This window comes from Oryzias latipes, chromosome 15 (genome assembly GCF_053564925.1).
Source record: "Oryzias latipes strain Hd-rR chromosome 15, Olatipes_Hd-rR_3.1".
Lineage (NCBI taxonomy): Eukaryota > Metazoa > Chordata > Actinopteri > Beloniformes > Adrianichthyidae > Oryzias > Oryzias latipes.
In genome coordinates, this window is record NC_136251.1 from 22,716,638 (window position 1) to 22,732,609 (window position 15,972).

The window sequence follows — 15,972 nt, forward strand, 5'->3', positions numbered from 1 at the left end:
CAGAACGCTTCTCCTCCATTCCTCAGGCATCTTCTCACTCTCTAGAATCCTATTGAACAAACTCCTTAAAAATTCCACTGCTGTCTCTCCTAAGCACTTCCATACTTCCACAGGTACGTCATAAGGACAAACGGCCTTTCTGCTCTTCATCCTTTTCAGAGCCTTCCTAACCTCATCCTTTCCAATCTCTGCTACTTCCTGCTCCACAACAACCACATCTTCCTCCCTTCTTTCCCTGTCATTTTCCTCGTTCATCAGCTCCTCAAAATACTCCTTCCATCTTTTCTGTACACTCTCCTGGGTTGTTAGCACCTTTCCATCTCTGTCCTTAATCACCCTTATCTGTTGCACGTCCTTCCCATCTCTGTCTCTCTGTCTGGATAGCCTGTACAAGTCCTTCTCTCCTTCCTTTGTGTCTAGCCTGTCATAGCTCATCGTAAGCTTTCTGTTTGGCCTTTGCCACCTCTCTCTTCACTCTACGCTGCGCTTCCTTGTACTCCTGTCTACCTTCCTCGGTCCTTTCTACATCCCACTTCCTTTTAGCCAACCTCTTCCTCTGGACGCATTCCTGTACTTCCTCATTCCACCACCAAGTCTCTTTACCGTCTTTCCTCTTTCCAGATGACACACCTAGCATCTTCCTACCTGTTTCCCTTAGCATCTTCCTACCTGTTTCCCTTATAATCTCTGCTGTAGTTTCCCAGTCATCTGGAAGCTCATCCTGACCACCCAGGACCTGTCTCAACTTCTGCCTAAATTCCTCACAAGTTTCTTCATTCTGTAGCTTCCACCACTTGGTCTTCTTTTCTGTTTTCCCTCTCTTCTTCTTCCTGACCTCCAGAGTCATCTTACACACCACCATGCGGTGCTGTCTGGCTACACTCTCTCCTACCACCACTTTGCAGTCATTAACCTCTCTCAAATGACCTCGTCTACACAGGATGTAGTCCACCTGAGTACTCCTACCTCCACTTCTGTATGTCACTCTATGTTCCTCTCTCTTCTGGAAGTAAGTGTTGACTACAGCCATTTCCATCCTCTTTGCAAAGTCCACCACCATCTGTCCCTCCAGATTCCTTTCCTTCACACCAAACCTGCCCATCACCTCCTCATCACCTCTGTTGCCCTCACCAACATGCCCATTAAAGTCTGCTCCAATAACAACTCTCTCTCCTCTGGGGATACTCTCGATGACCTCATCCAACTCACTCCAGAATCTCTCCTTCACTTCTAACTCACACCCAACCTGTGGCGCATACCCACTGACTACATTCACCATCACCCCTTCAATTTCTAACTTTAGGCTCATCATCCTGTCTAAGACTCTTTTCACCTCTAGAACACTGTTTACAAACTCCCCCTTCAGAATCACTCCTACCCCATTTCTCTTCCTATCAACACCATGATAGAACAGTTTGTATCCTCCTCCAATACTACGTGCCTTGCTGCCCTTCCACCTTGTCTCCTGCACACACAGTACATCTACCTTCTTTCTCTCCATCATGTCTGCCAGCTCTCTGCCTTTCCCTGTCATTGTGCCAACGTTAAGAGTCCCTATTCTCAAACCTATGTTCCTGCCTTTTCCCTTCTCTCTCTGGCCACGGACCCTTCTGCCTCCCCTCTTTCTTCGACCAACAGTAGTCAAATTTCCACCGACACCCTGTAGGTTAACAGCATCGGTGGCGGTCGTTGTTAACCCGGGCCTCGACCGATCCGGTATGTCTAAAGTGTTGTGGATGATTCGCATGGTTATTTTGGCAATTTTTACGCCGGATGCCCTTCCTGACGCAACCCTCTCTATTTATCCGGGCTTGGGACCGGCATAGAAGTAACTGGCTTGCAACCCCTGTGGCTAGATTACAATACAAAAGGATAAAATGTAAAAAAAAACTAAAAAAAAACCACCCAAACTATTTGGTTTTCGATTAACAAATGATCCATAGGAGTTTTACTCTTACTGGTGAGTCACAGCTGATTGTTTCAAACATTCATTTTCATAAGTTTTTCCCCAGTTGGGATTTCCTTCAGGCTGTGTGCACTCAGGGGGGCGACGGTAATAAACTGACAGCTATTTTCTGTCCCAATAAAACCACCTTATATAAAAAAAAATTAAATAAAGCATTACATTAACTCAGATTTGATCTCTTGCCTTCTGATGACAAGAAGCCCCACTTGTGTTGATACATTTAGATTAACAATTGTTTTTGTTTCTTCACTCATCCAGAGGGATTTAAGGTCATTTCTATAATAATAAGTATTTTTTTAGTACGGTTATTTAATAATATGAGGATGAATTTAATACTTAAAGAAGAAAAAAGCTAACTTATTGAATTATTGTTATTAATTTAGTCTAATTTGAGTAGTAAGACATTTTAGGAAGTTTCCTCATTGCGAGACTAATAATGGCAGGGTATTTTATTATTATTCCTATACTGATTTTGGTTTTATTTCAACAGTTTTCATTATGTTTTTATATTGCACTTAGGAAAACACTTTGATATTTTTTTTCCCAAAGAGTGCTGTTTAAAAAAAAGTTTCTTACTTAGTAAAACCTTAAATGTGAATTAAATGAAAAACATAAACCTATTTTTTGAAGTATTACTACAGAAAGACACCAGCTCCAAAAATGAACTTGTGTTTGATTTTTGCTATTATTACATTAGATATTTATTCAACAGTGGTAATACTTTTTTATATCGACACTTATCCTATTTTGCTTTATTATTTATGAAGTGGAAAAGCAGAAGCAGATGTTTTTCTTTCTTAGGAGTACACATTTCAAGGCATTCAAAAATATAAGGAGAAATTGTTAAATATTAAAATCCTCTGAGGTGCGGTCCTATCTTTTTAATTGCCTTATAATAAAGTTTGTCCTCTGATGTCACTCTTTGATTCTTACACTTTTTTCCTGTAACTGTGGCCCATAAAGGGATTGGCGTACATTTGCTCGTTGTCTTAGGTGTTGGGCTCCAAATCACTCGAATGCTCTAAAATAGCTGGACAGATTTATTATAATGTACGCCATACATTACGAAATATGAACTGACGATCACACGGCGCAAAATAAATTACACAATCTTTTCTTAGTTTATATAAACATTGCATGTCACAAAAATATAAACAGAAAGAAGTACTCCGTTTGCAAGATGTCAATCTTTAAGTAGAATGGCACAGAAAATAATTTACAGTCACAAACTGTACAACATTTGGCAGAAAAGAGGCGCAGGGCAATAGAGCAAGAATATGACACAGCTGCTTATATATTTGGCTTATCTACAATTCTGAGGACTGTAAAAACTCTAGTGAGAACAGTTTATTTCCTGTGGATTACAGATTATAGGGAGTTACACTTTTATAGTGATTATTTCCAGTAAAATTCTTCAAATGGGCTAAATTGAAGATCTTGATTGCAAAAACAAAATAATTAAAGAAAGGAGAAAGAAAAGGGAGACAAGGGAACAAAGACACCAGGAGGAATAGAGGAGGAGTAGGGAGAGAAAGATGGAGCAAAATGGCAAGAGAAAGGAGAGACGGGAGGAGACATGCAGATGCAGTTTTAGTTGTTTTTACTCAGCAGACTTTTCAGGCTTCTCTCCACAGCCTCATCCAGCTCCTCCTCTAGCTCCTCTTTCTTGGACATGGCAAGTTTGGACTGATAATCACGCACAATCTGGTCTATATAAGGGGCACTTTGTGTTCCGTGCAGCATGACAGTCCACTCTTTCAGGACCCCTCGCTGTGGCTGGTCACCCTGAAAGCCGACCTCCAGGACCCACGTCCCACGAGGGTCCTCCCCCCAGGTGTGGGTGGTCATGAAGGGCCACTTGTCGAAGCCCACCTTGGAGTCGTCATCGCGGGGTCTGCGGCTCAACAGTAGGGACTTTGTGCCCATGGGAGAGGTCATGTTGATGTTGAGGTCTCCTCGGCGGGTGGCGTTGACCGTCACCACGGCCTGAACGTGCTCCAGGTAGCGGACAAAATTGTCCTTCCCCTCACAGGCTTCTGTGTTGATCGCCAAAACCAGTTTGTTGCCAGACTGGATTTTACTGGAAAGGAAAGGGGGAAAAAAAAAACATAATTATTGTTTAAAACTGTCATTTTTTTAGGACTTAGCCCTTGTGCTATCCAAAGCACTTTAATGTTGGGAGTGGGGTCATCTGGACCCCACAAGACAGTGTGCTGAACCTTTTCTCTTCGATGATATGTGATCTTCACTGGTGTCCATGGATTACATGAAATCCTTTATACCTTTATCGACCTTTGTCATGTTAAGCATAACACGTCAATGTAAGGGTGGGGTCATTTTGACCCCACAAGATAGCACAAGGGTGAAAGGAGTGAAATCCAATTAGACAACACAATACCGCCAGAAGATGGCAGTGTTTGTTCAGCTTTTTCCTAAAAAAAAAAAAAAAGACTTCATGCCAAATAAAAAAATAAGGATCCAACAAAATGTGTTTTAAAAAACTGCACTCACAACTACACAGGTACTGTCATGCAATTACTCTTCTGTGGGATAAAACACTAAAGTTTCACTCAAACCAGTGAAGATCACAATAAGGATTTTTCATTTAACCCTTGTGCTATCTTAGATGACCCCACCCTCATGTTGACATGTTCTCCCTACCATGACAAAGGTGGATAAAGGTGGAAAGATTCATGTAATCCATGGACACCAGTGAGGTTCACAAATCATTGAAGAAAAAAGGTACAGCGCACTGTCTAGTGGGTCTAGATGACCCAACTCCTGGTAAAGTGCCTAGGATAGCACAAGGGTTACGGTTTGATTTAACCAGAATTTAATCCATTTTTTTACAGGAGTTAGAAAAAATATCAAATTCTGCAAAAAAACATTATTTTAGATGAGATAGTGTGATTATTTAAACTGTGAGCATGCAATATTGTATATTAATTGGTGCAAAATAGTACTCTTTAAACACGCCCTCCAAAATGAATTAGTAATGATGAAAAATCAAAGCCACCTATTTTATTTCATTGTCTTGAAAAGATTGAAGGATTTTAGTGTTTCAGGTGTCTGATAATTATCATATACATTTAAGTGGACTCAAGCGAAAAATTCCTCATTTTGAAGCTCCAAAAACTCAACAGAAGGTGTTGCATACATTTTTTAAATAAAAATATTGATGCTTACAAAGAGATAAAAAAGACTTTGGAAATTTGAATTCTAAAATATTATTTCATCTTAGTCCTTTCTATGACTTTGCAGCAATATATATCTATATCTATATTTATAGATATAGATATAGATATAGATATAGATAGTGATAATTTATTTATTTTTTAGAAACGAAACAAAAGCATCAAGTGAAGAAGACTAATTTTCTTGGGTAGCTTTTATTCCCTGCCATGGATTTATTCATAACTGAAAGCAAAAAGTAGGCCAAGCTGGGCATTGTTATCATTTGGTCTAGAGGACCCACTGCTCTCCCATCTCTTTGGGGGATGAAAAGACGGAGTGAGAACGCAGCGGGGGCAGGAGCTGTGGCCAAAAGATGTGCGGAGGCTTAACAGCATTATTTAAGGCTGAGGCCATATTGCAGGTGGAAGAAAATGGAAGAAAGAAAAACTGAGTGAAAGAGACGTGCGAAACACAACTGAGTTAGTGAAACTCTTAAATGAGCTCAGAAAAGAGAGTGCACAGTTGTGAGCCACTGATAAATGATGAAGCAGATTTTGAAGCAGAATGAACAGATCTCTGCATGGTAGCTTAGAAAGTAAGTCATATCCTAGATTTTAAATTTTACAAAGCTTAATACTGAATAATGTACTTGATATTAAAGGCCTCTGTGAACATGTGATTATCTTATAAAATCTGGAACTTGTGACTTTATAATTTGAGGAGAAAATAAATATATAAAATATATTTTAAATTCAAATAATTTGGTCAAATGTCAGGAACAATACATGTTTTATTTATGAGTTGCTGCTGAACAAAAACAACCATTGTAGTGGATTTCAGAATTTTTAAAATGTATTTTAATGGCTTTAAAAAACCTTACCAAGTGTAAAACGTTACCTGAGAAGAAATGTAAATGTATAAATGTTAATAGGTTTGGCCAGAACAGGCTGCAAAAACAAATAACTCCAGGTATCTGTGTTCTATACGGAGATGAATTTTAGACTAAACTGTACCAGAATGAGAGCATGAAACAAATGAATAAAGTGATGCTTGAAGATATGTGGAGGCAGAGTGATTAAACTGACAAGCATGGTTTCCAGTGGATCTGTCATTAGTTTTCCCTGTTAATGTGTCAGAAGCAGTTATTAAAAATACAGCGCAAGGAAGTAGAGCAGACTGATAGAAACCAGAGACAAGACAGAACTAATGAAGTAATAAAAATCTGTAGAGGGATTGTGTCTAAATAAAGTAAGCAATATCTGAACTAAAGACTTCTAGAGTGAAGTACATTTAAAACAGAAGTACCGTAACTGGAGCAAGGACAGTTCACAAATCAACCACTAGGGGCTTGATGTGATGGGAAGGCCTACACACATACATTTAAATTGAACCAACCTTAAAATAAAATATAAACATGCAAAGTTTTAAAGACCTTTTTTATCATTATGGATAAAGATGAAAAAGGAGGGCCAAAAAGGACACCAAAAATTATTTTGGGTAATCAATACATTTCATATTTTACACATGCATTTTTTGGACCCCATCTCATGAGCATGATTAAAACCTTCCTTAAAAACCCACTGTATTAAACCTGGTTCATGTTTCCTGCCCTGTAATTTATCATCATTCCACTAGAGGCAGTAGAAGTGTTTTTCCTGCTGCCTTCAAAATGGCTGCCTCCATAAACTTTCAAGAACAGTTTTGGTGGGAAATGTTTGGCTAATTTTCAAAACTTTGTGGTATGTTTTTTTTTTTTAAACGGCTACTGTACTTGATCTTAAACTAACATTGTTTTGACCAAAAACAAAATCACCCAACATGTCTAAATCAGGGCTGCCAACTCTCACGCAGTGGCCGTGAGACCCACGCATTTGATTGATCTCTTACGCCACACGTCTATTTCTCACACCGAAGTACACTTAAAATTACTTTTTTTCAGTTGTTTTTTTAATGAATTTGTTGAGGCTGAAGCAACAGCCGTAGGATCCATAACTTAGGCCTGCAGAGACCGATTAATTACATTAAGTTGGATTATTTGTTTTAGTGGAGGTGGACGCATAGTTTCTGTGCATACAATCCAATGCTGTGCCGCATCAATTTCAAGTTAATCAAAAAGAGTCCATCTACTTTGATTTCACACTTTCCACGTATGTATTTGAGTGGCTTGGATAGCCCGAAAGCGCTTTACTACCTTTTTAGAAGACCCAAAGTGCTTTACAGTCATAGCCGCAATTATTATTTCTTTCTCACAATATTTTTCCAGAGGCTTGTCACCATTACAAAGCTGGTCCTGGTGCTGCTCCACTCAAATACAAAGTGGGCCTAAACAAAACCAAGACCAAGAACGGTTTGGCTTTGGATGGAACTTTATCATCAATAATGACAATTAAAATAGCAGGGCTTGATCTATGGTTCAAGTGGGAGCCATCCCCTAAAATTTTCAAGCCTTCAAAAAAGGCCAAAAGTTATTTCTACAAGGGACAGTTTTGAAAAATTTACTAAATGCCTTGTGTCTTGTCTTAGTATGCAGCTTAGCTTGTGTGTTTCACATGTTATTAAGGTGAATATTTTTTTCTTTTGTGTTGCTTGTTCTTTTTACGTTTAAATTCATAATTTTTTACCTTTTGGTGCTTTTATTTCACAATTACACTTTCATAATGGGCGGCCGTGGTGCAGCGGTAGGGCGGTCGACTCATGATCGTAAGATTGCAGGTTCGATTCCCGCCTTGCACGCCCATGTGCCGAAGTGTCCTTGGGCAAGACACTGAACCCCACCTTGCCTCTGGTGGGAGGTTGGCGCCAGTGTTTGGCAGCGGAGCCGCCATCAGTGTGTGAATGTGTGTGTGCATGGGTGAATGGGACTGTGACTGTAAAGCGCTTTGGGCCTTCGTAAGAAGGTAGAAAGCGCTATATAAGTATACGCCATTTACCATTTACCATAAAACTAAACGTGCCTCTTACGACTTGCTGCCATAAAGAGTGACTTCTTTATTCTGGGTGTCACTCCAAACATTTATGAAAAGTCCGGGGTATAATTGGTACCATCTATATCTCATAAAAATGGGTTGCAAACGTTTTTGTGGAATTCATCAGAATGTTTATCTGACATCATGATAAAATACAAAGGAAATTTCTGTCAATTCTTTGAGTTGGCTTTACAGGGTTAAGCAATTTATATGGTATCATTGCCTTTGTAACAGTCTTGCTAGAATTTATTTAATTTACTTCTGGGTTTTTGAAAGTCGAATTCTGCCTGGATATTAATGTCCTAAGGCCACCCATCTAAAAAAAGGACAAATTCACAATCCAAGGCACTGTACAAGACATTCCTCATGTGCTCTCAGATTACTTCAATTGAAAATACTGCTCTCCTTCTTAGTTTTCTTTTGTTAAAACAGTAAGACGTACAACATTTCCAATGAATATAAGTCAAGCAAACTGCACATTTTGACCCCCAAAAACTGTCTGCATGCAGCAGTAACCTTTTAATATTAGTTATTATGCAAGAGTAATTAAAGCAGTCAGTTAAAGAGTGTGAAGAGGGCTGCCTCTGAAGGGCAAGACCTATAGAGATTGAAATAAACGCCACCACACCGTGTGGCACAGCGTGCCGCTGTCTCTCATAATGAGAAGTTTTCCTCCAGCTAAGTAAGCCAGAGCAGCTATCAGATCAGAGCTGAGCACTGTTTGGGAGTGTGGCTGCTGTGCTGATGTTTATTGCTTTTCACCAATGATATATTATCATCAGAGGTGGGCTTGTTGTAATTATAGCTCTACCACAACAGAGGCTGCAAAAGCCCTGCAGTTCAGCAAGAGAAGTGAGGAACTGATTCAAACTATGACTGCCAACAATGCTGTTTATCCCGCAAATGAAAGCAAAAAGAGAATTTGTTGACATTTCCATTCCAGAATCCCAACTTCTATGAGCATCTTTTTTCATGGTTTTATCATGCCATGGCAGAAAGCGGATGATACTTTTTTCCAACTGAATCGTAAATTGAGGAGCAGAGAGTGGCCTGCAGTTTGCAGGATGAAAACCACCTGATCATTTAAAGTTGTTGCAAATCATTATTGAGGACTACATCTTTTAGACCCTTAAATGCAATATTAACTCCATACAGGAAAATTTTGAGGTAAATCTGAAACATGCTAACATCATTAGTACATCAACTTACAGGAGAAAATTATGTTTACAAAAATATATTTTTTTTTTTAACACTGAACTTAGACTAATCTTATGACTCAATAGTTTTTAAAATGCCAATCAGCATGGTTTCTATTTGTGAGCACTGGATTTGTTTTCTCAACATTATATGCTAAGAAATATTCTGCTGTCTTATTCATTCATTCGTTCATCTTCCAATCCGTTTGTTCCCTTTCGGGGTCGCTGGGCTGCCGGAGCCTATCCCGGCCGCTTGGGGCGAGGGTTGGGGACACCCTGGACAGGTAGCCAGTTTATTGCAGTGCCTTATTCCTAAATATGTGTGTTTTAAGTATATAAGTACCAGTAGGTTTTACGCTTTTGATCTAAATAAAGTTCAAGCGCAATTAAAAACAAATCATTTGGTCTGGCTCATGTCCATTTTACTAATTGGAGAAACATGGAGAATTAAAGTAATTCAGTTTATATTTTCATTTCAAACTATTTGTTTTACACAAAGGCAATCAAACAAATGAAATCCAAGTCAGTAAATATCTGCTGCATTGTTCAAGGCGAGTCAAGCTCCTGAGTGAGTAAAACTTTGATTAGAGCAAAATAACAGGCTCAGCCTCAGGAAATCACCAAACCTCTTACAATACAGCCTAAAACCTCAGGATGAGACGGATAAACAGATACCAGGGTCAGTGCAAAGCGTGCAGCGATGACGGGGGAAAGGGAAAGAGAAGTCGGATATGACATGTACACAATCAAAGGGATGAAGATTTGAAATAATAATAATAAAAAAACAAGCCCACAGATTGGTGAAATATGAAGAAGACAGAAGAAGATGACAAATTCTGACTCAACACAAGAAGGGGAAAAGACACTATCACCATAGGTGCATCTGTGAAGGATGAGGGCATAAACTGAAGCTTTTCTGCTGAGTACAGATCAGCTGATCATCAAATTGACTAAGATTTGGAGAAAACCGTATGATTAAGAAGTTATTATACATGTGATTTGAGGGAATATGGCAATTTATTTGTGGTCAGCAGAGACTTGGTGCAAACAAACTGCAGCTTACTAGTAACTAAATCATGATAACAATAAAAAGAAATAATATAACTCAACAAAATGATGGACCTGTTCTTATTGTTCTTGTTGGCTAAAATTTGTAAAACTCAGAATGAAGGAATGATGCATTCACCAAGAAATTTGATGGAATAATGAAATACATTTGCAAAAGCAGTTGAGTGAAGAGCGAATCTAAATATGATTAATAAAAAGAAACTCCCTTTGCAGATGTTTTATTGAAATAGGCTGCACTGGGATAAATGATTAGCAGAGTACCTCTGTTGCACTAAGCGGTTCTCTTTGGTAAATCTTCAAAAAGGCCCTCAGACACGGTTTCATTTTCCATTTAGAAATGTAAAGTGCAGAAATATTGGTTGATTCAAGAGGAAATATTGGCAGAAATGTGCGTGACTCACTGGGGTTCCTGAATGGATCCAGCTACACAGTGAAAGCGTTCCGGTACAGTTTTCCACTCCTTTGCCATTTTCACCATTCCGCCTGCGTCCAGAACACCATAGCCAAACAAGTGGTTGAACTCGAGCCCAACACCGTTCCTCCTCCATTGGTGGACTTCGTCATGCAGCTGGTTCCGTTTGGACGTCAGGACAGACAGGTGCTGCATATCTCTCCATGTCAGGTTGGGGCTGAGATGGACAAAGAGGCAGAAGAATGAAGCAGGAGGTACAACTAAAGAGTGACATGTCAAACAGGTTATTTGGGAAAAGAGATTTTTGTACAAACAATAAAAAGCATGCAGCAGTAGTTTACACGAGCAAAGATGTGTGAGTCAGTGTTTTTGTTTTGATGAAAGGTTTTCAGTTATCATCGCATCACAGTGTGTGTTCTAGAGGACATTGTTTCTTTTGTTTGTGCCTCCCTCCATTAATTTGTGTGTGAGCAGTGTCAGCTTTGTTTGGGCCCTGCGTAGTTCAAGTGGCTCTGGCTAATAAATGGCCAGTGGATTATTTGCCGCTGGACAGGGTGAGCATCCGCTCCTCGCAACAACAACATCATTACTGTGTGTGCAAAGCAAACAGTACTTTTCACCCAGCTCCATTAACTCATATACTGTAGGTTAATGGCAGGCTTTGATATGAGAGATTCTTGGGGAAAAAAAGACTAAATCTTACAGACTTTGAGGAGTTAAAGACCCACTCTGATCATCTTTTGATCTATTATAAAAGCGTTCCCAGTCTTTTCATTTAGATTTTGCCATCTTTAGGGAAAATTTAAAAAACCTGCGTGGACAAATAGGAGATAGTTTCTGCAGATTGGCAGTAGTTCATTAGAAATTTGCCTCTGAATTGTGGGCAGGAATGCTGGCTCTTTTCTGTCGCTGAGAGCTCTTTGTTTACACGCTTACAGCTTACAGCCCTTCATACTCAAAACCCGTGCGACAACAATGGCCACATATATCGGAGCTTTCCAGCTGTACAGTTTGAGCCAGATGCCAGCTCGGATGAGGAAAACAAAGACGTACATGGATGTAGTCATCATCACATGGATGCATCAGAATGGAATGGGGCAGGGATCTTGAGGCCTGACGATTGCGGCTTCTACATCACAGCTACAATGGCATTTTGTTGTCTGCTCCTAATTCACAACAACTGACTAACGAAATACTAAGAAATGCAATTTTTTGCTTAATTTTCCTAATATACAGGTATCTCCTCTATCACAAAAAAACTCCCTCAAGAACATGTTTAAAACACCTAAAAAAGGTTTTTATCAGAAAGAGTCTTAAAGAAGGTACAATCCACTAGATTGTAAATTTAGACTGTTTCTTTAATTGTGTGTAGTTGAGCTTACTTTACTATAAATAAACTGAAAGCACAGAAAGTCAAATAAAAATTGAAATAGAAAATGTTGAATTTTCTTTTTTCTTCTTGTTCTGGGATGCAAACAAAACTAATCCCACTTGACTTGGCAAGAAAATATTAACTTTTCATCAGGTTTATGGGAAACAATGCTTTTCTCCAAATGAATGTCTTCAAGGAGATTTGAGGATGGAGATGCACATGCATAGGTCAGGATTGTCCTCACAATGCTTATACAAATTATACCTTCTAGACAGGCACTTTATTCAAAGAGGGTATCTTGAATAACGAAAATGAATGCTGTTTTTCTTAGAAAACCTTCATGAAATGCTGATTACAATCATTGTGGGTTTGTGGAATGGGCTGTGGAGTGCATACTTAGCCTCGAGAGCCAAAGCAAAGACGCCTGCAGCCTCTGGAGCTGCCGCTGATGTTCCAGAGTGGCGCAGTGTGCAGTTCCCATACAGGTCTGTTGTTGCCTGAAGTCATCAAATTGTGGGAAAGAAAGAAAAGAAGAAAATCTGTATGAGTAAAAGCTGAATAAAATTGAATTTTGTTTATCTGATGTGAAAATATTGGTATAATATTAATATTATATCTGTACTTTTCCAGTAATGCAAGGAAAGTTAAATAAAGGTAAATAAATCTGAAAAATAATACAAACTCCATTTTCTGATTGTGCACGTGGTATCCTCCATACAGAAAGTTCCACAACAAAAGAGCGAGATAAGCAAGATTGACGAGAATGTCGGCTAAACCTCAGAAACAGCATATTTGCTGAATAAACATTAGTTTATTTAATCTGGTGCTTAATTATAAATTATAACAGATTGACTGCAATTAGCAGAGAGACCCGTGGGATCAACATGGGCTCTGTCAACAGCCAAAGGTAATTTGCATAATAAGAGCACAATTCCTGTCTCCTTGTCATAAACTGCCTGCCTATAGATTGCAATGTTTTCCTTTTATTAGAAACACCAATTGGCCAAGATGATGCCATAATGGGCAAAAAGTTACATTTATTACAAAGGAGACATTCAATTTCCAGTGTCATCCATTTCAATAGATTCCTATACCTACTTTATTTTTTTTTTACTCATTAACCAATGAATAATATAAAATGATATTAAAAAACATTTATCGCAAAGAAAACTACTTTTTTCTTTTGTTTTTTGTTGGGTTTTCATTTGACCTTTTTTTTTCCCATCCAAATTAGAAATTCTCTAGAAATGTATATAAAGAACAAGAGATGCTTTAATAATGTCTTAATAGATGAGGAGAGTGCCAACTGCTTTATGCATGAGCAAAAAAAGAATGAGCATAAATATAAAGATAGCATTCTGCCAAGACGTCTTCCTCTGCTTTAGCCTTAAATTTTCATAGCTATCTGGTAATTTCTTGGTCACCTCCAAATCTAATGAAAGGAGAAAGCCAATAAATGGAAGAACATCTTTAAAAACTGTCAAAGGCCACAAATATACATAAAAGCAACTAAAAAACACAGTTTTGCTTCGAAGATGTATATGTTCATAGTTTATAAAATTAAAATAACTCACAACACCAGCTTCTGGGTTCCTCTTCCGCCCATTACTAAATGTGGATGCCAATGTGGAAGAGCAGCTCTCATCGTATAGGGCAGTCCGCCCGTCATTGATGGCGGAGTTGATGGAGATGGTCCACATGCTGGAGGCATAACCATCGCAGTTGCAGTCGTCATAGCTACCACCATCCCCTGAAGCCCAAACATAGATGCTGCCTTTCCCTCCTCGCCCCTAAAACAGTATCAGAAGCCCAGGATAACATTAAAAATTCATCTTGAAAATTATCATTTTTAATTTAAGTTGGCAACCAGGAAAGAAAATTTGACTTTTTGGGGTTCTTTTAATTTCTTTGCCTCTGATTGTTTAAAAGTTTGGTTCTTTTGTACCTTTTTATTAACCCAGGCGCAATCCACAGGCCTCTCCGTTTACCAGGTGGTGTTTCTTTTTTTTTCTTTTTTTTATCTAATTGTTCCGGGAATAATTTCTTACAGCCACTTTGATGCTCCTCCAAGAAGCAAGCTGCTTAATCACGAGCAGCCAAACGAGATCTGGTATAAGTGTGGCCACTATCGAAGTGAAGCCAAGCAATTACTCAAGCTTCTGATGAGCAAAATCCTCAATAGAAGCAGGAAAACAATACACGAGCTAATGACTTCAATTGCAATCATTAAAACGTTAGCGCAGAATAAGACTTTCAAAATTTTGACAGCTTTCCGTCCTCTCATCATATTATTAAGGACAAGCAAATTACCTGCCTATGTCTTTTTGTGTTCTTTTTTTGTCTGTTTTGTTGCATTCTGTCTAAAAGCGTAAATGAAATTCAAGAAGAGAAAGCGCACTCAATCAGACACATTGTTAAATGTTACAATTGCCAGAAATAGAGCAGTTGAGGAGATGAAACGGACTGGATGGATCTCCACAGAGAGAGCCTCCTCTTGAACAAATCCTGCACCTGTGCTAACAAAAGAGTGATGTTGGTTTTTTTTCCCCCACAGAGGAGTGGATCGAGTGGAGGAGTGGCACATCCTTCTCTCTTTCCACCCGGCTGTTTGAAATGCACAGTCAGGGCACACCTTAGTGTTTTAGGCTGTCATTTTCCTACAATATGATTTTGGAGTTTGCTTTCGTTTAGCAAAGACTACTAATGCTTGTTTCCATCGTTTTCTTAAACAATACTAGGGAATAGCTGGGGTTTGTGTGTGTGAGGTTCAAAATCCAAGTGACAGATTGCGGAGTGGAGGCATGATTAGTTATGTTTCTGTAATCAAATACTACAATGAGCTTTTGCCTTTTTTTAGAACCGAGCCTCAGATGGGGTTGAGTTCAACCTGCTCACAGATGCTGTGTGATGATTAATCAAGCAACTGGCAGTGTGTGTTATCATGGCAACTCTAAATGCCCGTTGCATATCATGTGTGCATTCTCAAATGACGTTCAAGGCCTGAAACCCTCTTCAATGAGCTTTTGACTGTGCTGAAGGGGCCTGGATGTTCAATCAACTCCAAAATCCCCCAAACTAGCTGTGGAAATGTGAAAAAATTAATAAGAAATGGCTCTTATCGTGGAGTATATTGGACATATAAGTGGCCTCACATATTAGGAAGGCTCTGAAGCATTTTGTATATTGACAAGTCAGTTTGAATCATCAAAATCCCCACAGACTGTAGGGAAATCTCCCAGCACAACCTCTAATCATTCAAGCAAAAATGGCTGGTCTCCAAAGAACACTGGGTTTGTGGATGATCAGTCATACAAAATAAGGAATGGCATGATTTAATGTTAGAAAAAAGAATTTCTTCTAATTAACATTTGTCAGCCTTGCCCTAAAAATCAGACTGAACAGAGTAAACTAAAAAGTAATTTAAAAAAAGGCAACCTCAGAAACGTCACTTGGCCTTAAATCATTTTGTTTTGTTATCTGGTTTTACTTATGTTTAGGTTTAATGTTTTTAACTTTCAGTTTCTTTTCTTCTCCTTCATGTCACGTTCGGTTTTCAAAACTAATCACCACATAATATTAATTATACCTCAGTGTTTTTGAGCCCTCTGTGTTTAATTTATGTTCAGTTGATATTCTTTCTCATGGTTTCAGTTCATTTTAATCATGTTGCTGTTTACCACATTCAAATTAAACTTCATTATTGTTTTCTGGTTTTCTGGATCTTTCTTTTGTGGTGCTAAGGTTTATTTCTCAGGTTCTGTTCAGTTGCTTTAGATTAGCAGCTTCTGAGTTTTCACTCTAAGTCATTGCATTTGTGC

The 15,972-nt window shown here is 38.7% G+C and overlaps 1 protein-coding gene across 2 annotated transcripts in view; it reads right to left on the reverse strand.

Annotated features, from left to right (window-relative positions):
• Positions 1-2,988: 2,988 nt before the first annotated feature.
• Positions 2,989-15,972, reverse strand: part of pcsk2 (proprotein convertase subtilisin/kexin type 2) — a 31,774-nt gene continuing 18,790 nt past the window's right edge. For both annotated transcript variants that reach the window (XM_011484412.3, XM_011484413.4), the window contains exons 10-13: positions 13,729-13,944; positions 12,551-12,651; positions 10,772-10,999; positions 2,989-4,046 (exon numbers count right to left, since the gene is read on the reverse strand). In XM_011484412.3, the coding sequence (XP_011482714.3) occupies positions 3,557-4,046; positions 10,772-10,999; positions 12,551-12,651; positions 13,729-13,944 (1,035 nt within the window). In that variant the 3' untranslated portion in view covers positions 2,989-3,556. The remainder of the gene's footprint in view (positions 4,047-10,771; positions 11,000-12,550; positions 12,652-13,728; positions 13,945-15,972) is intronic.